The sequence below is a fragment of the Passer montanus genome, unplaced genomic scaffold (assembly GCF_014805655.1).
Source record: "Passer montanus isolate IOZ18808 unplaced genomic scaffold, ASM1480565v1 scaffold82, whole genome shotgun sequence".
In the NCBI taxonomy this organism is placed as follows: Eukaryota; Metazoa; Chordata; class Aves; order Passeriformes; family Passeridae; genus Passer; species Passer montanus.
Window position 1 is genome coordinate 1297115 of NW_024373479.1, and position 13440 is coordinate 1310554.

General features: G+C 41.5%; 1 protein-coding gene across 1 annotated transcript in view; it reads right to left on the reverse strand.

The window, feature by feature from the left end:
• Positions 1 to 12191, reverse strand: part of SYNE2 (spectrin repeat containing nuclear envelope protein 2) — a 160885-nt gene extending 148694 nt beyond the window's left edge. Inside the window, exons 1-5 of the mRNA XM_039733084.1 lie at positions 12076 to 12191; positions 1961 to 2022; positions 912 to 1007; positions 563 to 640; positions 377 to 469 (exon numbers count right to left, since the gene is read on the reverse strand). Coding sequence (XP_039589018.1) covers positions 377 to 469; positions 563 to 640; positions 912 to 1007; positions 1961 to 2022; positions 12076 to 12166 — 420 coding nt within the window. The 5' untranslated portion in view covers positions 12167 to 12191. The remainder of the gene's footprint in view (positions 1 to 376; positions 470 to 562; positions 641 to 911; positions 1008 to 1960; positions 2023 to 12075) is intronic.
• Positions 12192 to 13440: the final 1249 nt, after the last annotated feature.

The following is a 13440-nucleotide window of genomic DNA, read 5'->3' on the forward strand; positions in this document are numbered from 1 at the left end:
ACAGACCTTAGACAAAGTAAGCACAGTCAGCACTGAGGAGCAGGGCTGCCTTGAGAGATGGATGTGCCACTTCACACTATCTGCTCTTTTTAGAGCTTAATCATTACAGACCTTAGACAAAGTTTAGCCCATTTTTAACTGGTTACTCAAAAAAAAAAAAATCTCACTATCTTTCCTTCCTACCATTTGCAGCTAGACACTGTTCATCACTGCCAGCCCTGCACTGGTGCATCTCCTCCTTGAGATGTCATTTCCACATGTCAAAAAATAATCTTTTGTTCAGTACTAATTCATCTTATTTAGCAATCACGTAAGTCAACACATTTTTGTGCTTTTCCCCTCTACTAAAACTCTCTCACATCGCTGAAATACTTACATGAAAATGAAATATAATGGTCCAGATTAGGCCAAGCACAATGGAAGGTTTTCCTTCAATAATGTCAGCTACATGAATATTTATGAGCTTCAGCTAAGAAGGGAAAAAAAAGGGATCATTGTTAACAAAGAAAATGTTCCATTAGCTAAACTGGCTTTAGTTGTGAATTTTGAAGTTAATACTCACTGATCTGCTCTTTAAAAATGTCAAAGCATTTTCTATATTACTTCTACACTGGAAGGTATTAAATCCTTTTTCCCGTGGCTGCAAAGCAAAAAAAACCAGGTTATATCTTCAACTGCAAAAATTAATTTTATTCTATATTTTGAAAAGGGAAGTCCATCAAAAATTCATAAATTACTTTTGGATCAACTTACTTCAGCGTGTTTCAGAGTCAATGGTATAAAAATAAGTTACTTGAAACTAAGTCTATGACCCCAGAGGGATGATTCATATGGTTGCACTTAAGCATATCCAGAAATCTTTGCTGGACTTGACAAAGGATTGAGGTAATATTTTTATTACTCTGTCTTACCAGATGTTGACCTGAAAGCACTTCCAACAGATCCAGAAGCAAATGTCCCTGTTGTATGTCTGTATACAGGTCTGAGACAACATAAGGAGGGGTATGCTGCAAGATAAATTTCAATCTTTTGTCATTTTGAATTCAACACACTATAGACATCACAGATTACTCTTCTGTTAAATAATGTTTAGCATCCTTTATTTTTTTCATTAAGCTGCAATAAAAATCCTGCATCTAAACAGCCACATCCTGCTTCTTCTAACCCATTACTATGTTTGTGTCTTATTCCCCCCTCTTTGTCCTGCCTCTGTGTTTTCTAAGGGTAATTTTAGGCCTCACTTTCAAGCATTCACATTTTTCAAGGAGGTCTGGGGCACAAAAAAAAATTAAGAAAGGGAAAGCTAACCTAGGCAGTTAATTCATATCTTGAGATCTTACTCAATATTAAATAAAAATTTAATATTTAATATCTGAGTACAGAGCTGCATAACTAAACCTCTTTTCACCCACACAACACAAACTTATCAAGAGCTCAGCAGCTTCTGCTCAAGGAGGGACCAAAACAAAATTATATTTTGTTTTTACCTGAGCAAGTCAGAGCCCCAGCAAATGCTGCAGGAGCTGTTTTCTGAGAGCTTAAAGAGCACTTCCACTACTATGTGGTTTGTCTTAATACTTACCAGTCACTCAGGTCATCTCATTAAACTCATGTTCTTGGATTGCATAATAGAATAACACTTACCTAATCCCAGCAAAACCAACTGTAAACTCAGAAACTCGTAAAACCCTGAGACATGTGCCTCAATCCACCACAAGTTTTACCACATGAGTAAGGAGAGTGACATCCACACACAATCCACCTCACACAAATGTCCTTGGATGTGCCCCAATACAGTGCTGCTGCATTTATTAAACATGCTTCTCGGGGCTACTTTTCCCATCCAGTGCCTAAAAAAAACTTGTAGCAATTTTATTTGTTCCTAAAAAATTTAATCTCTAACCAGCATATATGAATGAAAAAGGCAAAAGCATGTCTTTGCTAAAGAACCCCCATTTACCTTTGCCAATATTGAATTTATCCAACTAGTGAAGGTTTTCTTCTGTGTAAACTCCCGCTGGACTGAAATATAAAAACAAAAATGAAACTAAAGTTAATGGAAAAAAATGTTCAGGTTTTACTCCTCTTTCCCAAAAAGACACATGGTATCCACCTCAAACCCAAGGTCTGTTCTTCCAGATATTAAGTTACTATTTAATATCAGTTTTTCTCAACTCTTCTTTTATAGCTGGTATTTTCTTGCTTGCTGAGTTGGTACTGCAAAGACCTCTACAACCATCAAGCATAACCTACAGGATGCAGAGAATAACTAATGAAGGCTTTCTCAGAAGATCAGCAAATACAAATAGCGACGTGAAAGCATAATTCTACAGAGAAATATGTCTGCAATAGCTCTGTCCATTCCTAAATGTTCCTTCAAGGCCTCAGGGACATCATCAGCACAAGACAGATCCTGGAATTTGGGAAAAGCCACCCATTAAGTTGGATGCAGGCTGGAGTTAGGGGATAAATGCACATCTGTAGGTGAAGCTACACAACGAGAAATCTTTGCTAGCTGAAGGGCTGGAGAGAGTTAGGAGGAGAAATAGAGCCTCTACCTGCATCCTTTCCACTGCTGGGCCCTCCCTGGGGTGTACAAATTATTAGTCCAGCTGATGCCCCAGGTTTTAGCTTTTCTATTTTTCAGATTCTGTGCTGCTTTAGTGTGTAGTTCTGAGCTTTATATCATCCAGCTGATGCCTCAGGTTTTAGCTTTTCTATTTTTCAGATTCTGTGCTGCTTTAGTGTGTAGTTCTGAGCTTTATATCGGGGGATGGTGAGCTCTCTGCACAGAGTAGGGAGACAAAACAATTCCTTCTCTAGCTGGGGACCAAGGACAAATGATCCAAATGTCAGGCCCAAGAGCATAAACAACATGGACTGAAGAGAGAAAAACAAGGATGGGACTTCACAGGCTAAAGCCATAATTGAACAATTAACTTCAATATGCAAATGGACCAGAACTTATAAAAGTGAGAGACCCTGAAACCAGTCGTGCATTTTGTGACCACTTTGGTTCATCTTGGGTGTAGCCCTGGCTGGGCTCTTGTGCTGCCCAAGGTGTATCTATTAAGCCCTTTTAATAAATCCAATAAATCCCTACTTTATTCTTTAACTCTGTTTAGCCTCTGTTCTAGGTCAGCCTTGACAAGGCATCACAGCAAAAAAGGAGCACACAGGGTGTTAATACCAGCACGAGGAAGAAGAAAGTGCTTGAACTTGTGCTGCAGTAGAAAACAGTGAAATGGGACTCAAAGCATGACCCAGAGCCACAGAGGTGCAGCTCTGCACCCAGGGCCCTCGTGGTGCCACACAGTGAGCAGCCACCAACCAGCAGCTCTGCAGGGACACAGGGAGCTGGTGAAGCCCATGTTTCAAAAACCAGACTATTTGAACAGCTTTTCCCTGCCTGTGGGCAGCAGAGATGGAGGAAAGCCCATTTCCCCCAGAAGGTGAAGCAGAGGGTGAGCAGCAGAGCTGGACCAGAGCAGCTCCCCAGCCCCATCAGGGGCAGTGTTATTACCTGAGCTGCCAGCCCATGCTCCCTCCCAAAATACCACTCCATTTCCAAGACACACCAAAAAACTCACAGATCCCTGGGGGCTGGAAGTCTGAACACAAGTCTCAGGTGACAAACAGAGGTGTTGGCCTCTGAGATGATGGACTCACATCTGCCACTAGCAGCCATCCCAAAGGCTTTTGAGAGCCAGCCTGAACACAAACTCCCTTTTCTATCCTTTTCCATAGCAGCCTTGACTGCAAGTGTTGGGGCTGGCTTCCCAGAAAAGGCTTGCAGGGAGTAATAAATCTGGGAGACAGGGTAGGAACAGACCATCTCTTCTGCCTCTGAAAGCGTGTTCTTGCTCAAAAGATTAATTGAAGGCAAGTTTGACATTGTAAGGAATGTGCAAGACTTCTCAGCAATAGATATGTACGTTTTGGTAGGCTGGGCAGGATGAAGGATAACAAAAATACCATGCAAAAAAAAAAAAAAAAAAAAGTTGACTGTTCTGCCCATTTCAGTGAAAATGCCACTCACAGGAAAATGTCCTACACTCTGAAAATTTGCAACCACAAACCCCAATTGTGGGGTCTTTTCATGATCCAAGACAGACTAGAGGAGTTTCTGTGAAGCTTCATCAGCTCATGAAACACAGGACTTCACTCGAGGGTAACCCAGGCTCCTGCTCCTCATCCCACAGACTGCTTTCTGCCTCACTGGGCAGGTGAGCAGCAACAAAAATATTCACATTACCTGCATGGAGCACTGCTTTGCATCCTGTAGTAAGGGCATCTTTCACCAGCCCTCCACTAATCTGCAACACCACCATCCTGTTGGAGCGTGAATCAGGTGGTTTCCCCTGCTCACTGGATTGTTTTAGGATTCTTTCTAAGCATCACCAAGATTGCTCTCAAAGGGTAAGATAAGGGCAATCTTAATGGACAAAACCAACACGACAAAATTGGGTTTTGTTCGGAAAAGAGAAAGTTAAGTGCACACATGGGACACAGACCAAACAACGCTGCAATGCTCACAGGGAGGACAAAAATAGCATGGAGATACTGGCTTCATGTTAGCACAGGAGACAACCACACCCTTCAGCTGAACACCACGTGGGAGCCATTCCAATTACCCAAGCTGCAATTATTGAGTCTCTGCGCTCAATTTTATCGTACAGGCAAGGCTGGCATTGCTAGCATCTGAAAAGGGACAGAGAGCAAATATTGACTGCTCTGCCTGACGCCAGTGACTCCTGCAGCTGCAGCTCTTGCCAAACACACACTGCTGCTGCTGCTGATTTCAAGAACTTGCATTTGAGGATGGTTACAGATGGTTAGGATGAGACACTTGGCCTTGTTTTGGTTGACATGCATATTAAAATGCTTCATTATGCAATAGGGGCCAGATACTGCAAGTGTTGGTTCACGTGGGCAGCTCTCAGGCAAATGTCTCACCTGGTGAAAGTACAAGGTGGTTATTCCACATCTAAGAGCACCTTAAACCCTCCATAAGCTACCCAAGACAACCCACTGGGCTGCCTTCCAAGCAGCTGCTGCCTCTGCTGCAATGTGCCTTTTTTTCCTACCCAAACAAATAATAATAATAGAATCTCCTCCCGAATTAATAGCAGAACTCCATGCTTGCCAGTATTCCCCCAGCTTGTAGTGCAGCAGTCAGGGTTTCCACGCCACACACACTCAGTACAGATGTGCTCCTGGCACCGTGGCAGGCAGCTGTATTGCAATTTTCAGGCTGAGTGTGTTTTCCCTCCCAGCTCCCCCTCCAATGCTGCTGCTCAGAGGCGCTAATGATTTAATCAAGCTCTCCAATTCTTATCTCTACCACGTGGTTAATTAATACAGATTTTTATTTTTATGAGGGTGAATGGATTCTTTGTTAGGCCTTTTTGTAGGACTCTAACTGACCTTGGTTTTCTCTTGCCCTAGTTTTCAAAATGTCACTGACCTAGAATAAAAAAGCTATAAAAACCCCCAAACCCTGATCATCCTCTTTACTTTGGGTCAAAACTCACTAAGCTAAAAAGTGTATCTGAGAGAACAGAATAAGAACCTGGTAATCTGAAAATACCCAAAATCTATCACATTTCGCCCTGTGTTAACAACTCTTCAGGGAGGAATAACACATACAAGCAATGTGTCACGTAGGATAGCCAAAAATCAATACACACTGCTGGACAATGACTGTTTTATTCAGTAATGAGCTACCAACAAGTGCTACAAACCAGGCTGATCATTAGGAGCACAGAGACAAGGCAGGGACAATGTGAGTGCTGAACTCTCCCAGGAGGGAAAGGAGGGCAGCAGCACCACCAGCCACTGTTTTACTCTCAGTGTTCCTTAAACTGTGATGCAGAAAAAACAATACTTAAAATTAGTCTACTGTCCACTTCTGCCTTTCATGCCTCCCTTCCTGAGGTGGGGGAATGGCAGCTCCAAGGAAAGCATCATCTCCTCCTTCAGCAGGGAGCTGGGGGAAGCAAATCATGGCAGAACAGATGTAGCCTGTCCATCCACACTCACCAAACACTGTCACCAAACAGCAAAGAGGATTTATTCTGCCACAATGACTTGTGTATCATTGTCAGTGAACAATGTACAACTGTATGGCTTCTTTAAAAAAAAAAAGAAAAAAAAACCAACATATGTGTATCATTGTCAGCGAACAATGTACAACTGTATGGCTTCTTTAAAAAAAAAAAGAAAAAAACCCAACATTTAAGCGATCACTTTAATGAGCACAAGCCTGCCTGTCATCTTCTCATCTCTGTTTCACCAGGAGGAATTACCTCTTGTGTATGATATTTTTGTATCTTCCCCTCAGCACTGAGGTCAGCTGAGGCTGTGTCTGCAGCAGTGTGCAGGGAGCTCATCAGGAACAGATCAGGAGAGCTGCTGTGTATCCACCGTGTGTGCAGGGACAAAGGTTGTGCTGGGCTAACTCCAGCCCCAATGGACACAGACAGCCACAGCACCTTCCTTATTTCAGTTTCATTCAAAATAACCATTTCCACACTCACTGACAGAGCAGCAGAATGAACCAAAGGATGGGAAGCAGGGATAACCAGGAGAGCTCCTTCAACACAGCACTTGAAGGAGTGCTATATGAAATAATACACCAAGCAAGCACATTCTTTAAATGGTTGGAACCGTCAGAAGAACAATTAAGTACTTGCAAATCCAGAGAGAGAGTGAGCAATTAACCCCCAAGCCCTTTGTGAAGTCCCTTCCCTTCCACCCAGCAACAGTTCCATGTTCTGCAGACAGGAAAGCAGGGAAAAGGGTTATTTCCAGCATTTATGTTCAGCAACATGGTGTTAAGCAATTAAAAACAAACACAGAATTCTTTGTCAAAATTGAGAAGTTTACCCAAACCCAATGAAGATGAGGAAAATACCTCTACAGGAGGAATGGGTCTTTTCAAATGCAAATATTACACGAATATTAACTAAATCACTACTACCACATCAGTGAAGCAAGTGGAAACTTTCTGCACTACTCCTTCCAAGCTCCTTTTCCTTTTGAAAGCCAACTGTCCAGTTTACCACAAGTGCTGCTAACTCAGGAAGTGTGTTCACACCAAGCTTTGTCCTCCTGGCTGTCTTAAACCCTTTTGCTGTTCTCATTGTCAGGATCCTATAAATCACCACAGTCTTCATGACACCACAAAGTGATGTTTAGCACTCAGGGGCACAGGCAGGTGGAGATTAAATTCTTAAAAGGTACCACGTCACATCATCTACATGTCAACATACTTTTAAAGATAAACATTCAAGTGGCTTTTCTAACATTTTAAAGAAAGTGAACAGTGAAACAGGGATCTGACTGTAGTGATCTCACAGGTGCCACAGGGGCCATCAAACTCCTTTGGCATTTTAATTCCAGTTTTTAACCAGTTACACACCACATAATGCATTTAATAAATTGCAATTTACCTAGCAGGGAACACTTTTATGCAACTATACAATCTATTTTTTTATGTTAGGCATGTGAAACAGACAAAAATACCCATGACTGAATTTTTTCAAGGCAGTGTCATGTGTCAGTTGCCTCTCCAGTGCCATCAGCCCTGTCACATGCCACAAAGCTGTGCAGTTACGGGAACTGCAGAGCAGCTCCTCACCCAGGCAGCATAAACTGGGAATAAATTTCTGTCCTGCTCCTATGGGAGCTTTTTGTGAAAGTCATCCTTGTAAAATTGTAATAAACATTTAACAGACTTTTTAAAATCATTCTGGTAAAGAAAACGAAAGTGTAGCTTCAATAAGCAAGTGGCCCCATTAGATGGGACACACAGTTAAAACAAAAAAAAGCTGGGTAAGAATTAATAATTTACCTTACCCCTGGATGAATTAAGAGGGTCTCAAAAAGACATACCCCTTTACTCAGAGATGAGTACAATCTACTATGTGCTGCACAACAAAACTTATCCGTACACACATATATCTCTGTATTTTCAATTTCACTTGAAGAGAAATCATTCATGAAGGATTAGACATAACTGCACGAAAAAAGCATCATTCATTTCTTGTCATTAAACTCTCTTCAAAAACAGTTCTCTTCAAAAACTCTCTTCAGCTGTAGCAACCACATTCCTATATTATCATGCCTTGGGTTACAGTAATAAACAGTAACACACAGAGATAAGTAAGTGGAACCAAAAATTAGGACCCCTGCAGTAAATTAAATAGTGAAAGAGTAAGTACATGTCCCAAACTCCAACAGCTAAAACACACTCTTGTGTTTGAATTAGCTCAGCAAGCATGAAAAGAAAAGGAAAAATAGAGTTCTGTACAGGCTTGGTGGGAAGCACCTCACACAGGGGTCTGTTTGCTATCCCAGGGGAAAACAGGAGAAAGATTTGAGCATGGGACAAAAAAATCAAGGTTGAATCCTCCCACAGGTAGAGATTTACATTCCAAAAGCAAGAAATAATCCTGCTGCAGGGTGCACCAACCCTGCAGAGCTCCTGCTGCAGCCACCCATCTGTGAGCAGCCGTCCTTGCTGCAGCCCCACAGCAGAGCTTGGCTCCATCTCCAACAGCTCCCAAAGCTCCTCCAGGAAACCCTTCTCTTACCAAGCAGCTGACATGCCTCCTCATCTCAAGTAGCCAAAGGCAATTCTGGATGTTGACTGCGCCTCTTCAACTCACAGAAGGATGAGCAGCAGGCTGGACCCCTCTCTGGGGCCAGCCCATGATGCAGGGATGGGAGGGAAACACAGGAGGAGGAGACACAGGACAGGGATCCTGCTTTATTCCTCCCATGCTCGTTGCCAGCCAAGCCCTGAGCTCCTGCCTGCTCCATCCTACAGCAAAAGTGACTTCAGGTTTCAAACATGGCCCATGGTGCAATGAAGCATCTCCCTGTCCAGCATCCTCTGCTCACCAGACTGCCTGGCAGGAGAAACCCTTCCTTTAAGTATCCCCCACTGGATATAGCCATAAGAAGTCCAGCTCCAGGCTTTGCACCTGCACTTTTACATGGCAGTGCAAGGATTGCAACAAAGCAATTCTGCAGCTGCTCTGAGTTGTGCTGCATCAGAAAACTGCAAAGAAGCAGAGGTGCTGAAGGAAAGGGCCCAGATAATGCTGACCTTAACCTGATTAAATTTTATTCAAACATCTGGGACAGAGGGAAGGGAAAAAAGAAAATAAAAGAAGCCTGCCAGTTCCTGACATCATGCATTTTCATAGCAATTTCCATTTTCTTGGCAGGGAGGGAAGGGGTAACTATTACTCTCATCTGGATATCAGCTTGAAAACTGGTAAAGGTTAAAGAGCAATACATAAATCTGAAAAGATCCATATATAAGGGTTTATATTCTTGCAGCTTTTTACTTCAGCCTCATGAATTTTTACCATTTGAAAATGCCTGGAGATGGGGGCATTAGAAAACATACTACTTTAATTTCTTCACCTATTTTATTCATGTTTTTCAAGCTTCATTAAGTCTCCTTAAAGTAATTAGCTGACAAGAAAGATGCACTGAGAACTAAGTTACATTCTTACCTATTTTCCAGTGAATGTCTCCATAGCATCTTCTAGGCCAAACACTATTAAGGAAACTGAATGTTCACCCTTGAACTCTTTTACCTAAAAACCCACTAACAAGCTTTTACACTATTAACCAACTACCAATAAATTATTAGGGATTCTATAATAATTAGGACTAATAAGTAGTAAACTCCCCACTAATTAATCAAAGGAGATTGTTCTTTCCCTCTTTTCCTTGTTTTTCTTCCCAAATGTGCTGTCCTCACAGAAGACTGTAACTTAAACAACAGTCAAACATACCTAAAATAACATATCTACACACAGTAGAGAAGGAAAAAAATAAATAAAGCTAATGATTTTGTCACATTTTTAGGCATAAACTTCACAAAGGTATATGGCCAAACCAACTGACACATTAAGTTGATCTTGCCCTAATTAACCAGACAAGTGCTCCTCCCCCATGGGATGCCTTTCAGGAATAATGGAAGGTTGTATTACAAAGAATTAAAAAGTAGATTAAAATATATCTGGGCTACATCCAGACTAGATCTCACTCCTGCTTTTCCCTTTATGCACATGTCCAGTTATGCTGTGTATTACAATGCTGGACATATTATATGAAGCTATAGCCCAGCAATTTGAAAAAGGAGATCATAGCAAGTTTCACATCCATCTGCAGTCACACAAATGTAAGCTGCTTTTCTGATAGTTATAAGCAACTACTCCTTGAATCTGAAATGTCTCTCATTGATTTAAAGCAGTCAATATCACTGGCTGCTTCATAAATCTCATCTCAAGATTCCTATTAATGGAAAAACCTGTTTCCTTGAGTGACTCTATTCTTCTTATTTGACCTTTGCCACCACAGATCTGTGAGCAGAGCTGCTAATGGTCCCTATATGTCATGTCAGGAGCGTGTCTTTGGTGCCTCCTCACAGCTGTATTGCCATTTGCTTGTTTGACCCTGAGCAGACGCTGCAGCGCCACAGCTCCATACACAAAATGTGTCAGCACCATTTGTTGTGTCTTCAATCACTACAAAAAATTGCTCGTGTCACTTCTAAGGGATATCCCTGGATGTTTTACAGCAGCCAGGCACAGACAGCTTGGGCACAAGATTTGCAGTGTGTTCATTTCAGCACAATCTAAGAGCTCCATTTATTACAGAGTCATTTCAATTTTAGTAAGCAGGGCTCCTTCAAAATGAGATATTGACCAAAAAACTTTTGTTTTTCAACAAAAACACCAACATGGCTTTTCAGGAAAAAAAATAATAAAATTGAAAGTAAATCCCTGCCCTAAAAATGGCATGTAACTTCAAATCTGCCTTCAAGCTGAAGAGTGTTTTCCAAATCTGTTTCACAACAACAGCCATCTCAGCCTTTCTACCCAAGGCTGAGTTTGACTGGCACAACAAATGTGTGTCTGACAAGCAGTGCTTGGTGCAAAAGTCAGACTAGCTCCTGTCTGCTACAAGTTTTTGCTTATTCCCCAGAAAATGCAATAATGAGCAAAAGGGAAGAAAATTCACCATTAAAGACACTTGGCTTTGGACCGCTATTAACACTCACTCGTCAAAACACATGGCTTCAACGACAGCACTAGTGCAAATATGAATCACACAAGGGACTTGGCAGAATATTCTTTTGCACCATCTGTTTTCAACATATTTGCTCTCCACCAAGCACCATGGAAATTTCACTGCGAGGGAGTTAAAAGGAAATGGCTCTGTGGAAAGAGGAGTTAGTCCATCCGTTCTAGGATGGACCAGGCTCTAAGCACAAAGCCAAGCTTCTCAGCAGGGCTAGTCCTGCTGCCTGGACTAACCTCCTCGAGTATGTTCACAGCAAAGCCAACCTTCACAGAAAATTCCTAGAGAAGGAAATTTAACCTGTAAGTAAGGACAACCCAAAAGTTCTGAGAGGCCAGGTTGGATGCACTCATCATCATTTAACTGTCCAGGGAGATGCCATTAAACTGAAATAATTAAAAATCAGCACTGAGTGCTTCCTTAACAAGGTATAACACATGACATGTAAGAACCAAAGGCTTGACCATAAGAAATTTGTTTAGAAGCCACAAAATTATCCCCCCTTTTCCCCAGTGCATCCCCATAAAAACAAATAAATAAACAAGTAGTGTAGTCAATAGCTTCATTAAGACAGCTCAAAGCAACCACCTAAGTGTCTGCAAGCTGAAAACAAGCAAACTAATGAACTGGCTTGTTTTCATGCTGGTGGTTCCTTTCCAAACAGTTTACAACAACATGTATTCTGAGTAACAAGGCATAAGAACCAGTGAGCACATCAGTACCAAAAAAGGCAACTGATCTGAAAATATCATGAGAAAGTACTACAAGAGCTCATCTGTCATTTTCCTGCTGAAGCCTCTCTCCTGAAATACAGAAACATCTGCAAGGAAGCACAGACATGAGCTAACTACACTCACCATAACCACAGTTTAAACAGGTTTCTCAGAATTCCCTTCAACTTGTACACACAGCCACAGATTTTTGACAAAAATCTAAATTAAAAAGGCACAGGAAACTTCAGTGACTTACCTTGCAGCGTTAGATGGAGATCATCTATTTCAGAGGAAGCCTGCTCCTCTGTTGATGCAGATGACTGCTGTGATGCCATATTGAATTCCATGGTAATTCTTCAATCAATTTCCAAACTGAAATTATATTTTAAAAAAAGGAAGAAAATCAGTACAGTTTTACATAAAAATTGATGATGCTCAATGATGATGTGGCACCAAAATACGCATTTTGTTTTGGGTTTTCTTCCCATGGTCAGCTGTTCCCAGTTTATTCAGAATAAAGTGACTGTTCCCACTGCAGGAACACAAGCTTTGGTCCTTTGACTCTTTTCTAACAGTGGCCAGCAGCACTCCACAGTACAAACCAGGATCCCAGTGGGTCTTGCCATGACAACAAAAGCACCAGGATTGGGAATATTCAAACACCATTGCTTTCTTTGAGAAAGCAAAGGTGACAAAATCTCACAGTGCCTTCTGCAGAGTGGTAGCTGTTCAACCTCATTTTTTTAATCTTTGTACCTTTCAGTTCTCCCTTCCTGCCTGGATAATTGTTACAGAGTGGAAACAATCCAGGCAGAATCTGCAAAGATTAAGATGAAATGAAAAAGCAGCAGTTATCATATGAGAATCAACACAACTGCTGTCTCTGGTACCTTTGTTACTCCTCAACCCCCATGAAGGAGTTTCTTTTTCCAACTCCTCCATTTTCCTCTCACCTGGATATCCCCCCTATGCCTATGCAACTTTAGAAAACAGTATGCTCTATCTTCCTTAAAAAAATACAAGTGATCCTTGATCTGCAGTACTGTTAAATTTGCCATGCAGGAAGAACTGGATGCTTAAGACAGAGACTTATTTTTACCAAGAACCCAGAAGTTAAAGAAATTGAAAAAGTAATTAAGCTGAAATTTAATTAAGGGCTTACTCTTAAACAAGCTTTGTTACCTACACAACTGTAACCTTTTCACCAGAAGCACTAAGATTTCCACACCATATATTAATAACTCATCCACCAAGTAGATGTCAAAATAAAGGGCGTGAATAGATGAGTCAGGAAATACAACATTAAGGAATGCCAGAGAAAGTCTTACATCCATTCCCTTGTGCACATGAATCATGAAGCAGCCTTTGTTTACTCCACTCCATACTATTTTTCCTCACTCTCTGTCTCTTTCACTGAGCAGAAAGGAGAACATGCATTTCATTAGGAGCTCTTCAATATTTTACTTTCCTCACCCTGAACAATGTGTGTCCTTGTGCTTTATCCAAGAGCTGCTCTGATGACAGGATTATTGAGTCCCTCACAAGATTTTCTATGGCACTCACCACCCTGGCATCTGAACACCTCACAAACATCAATCAATTCACATTTACAGCACCTAGG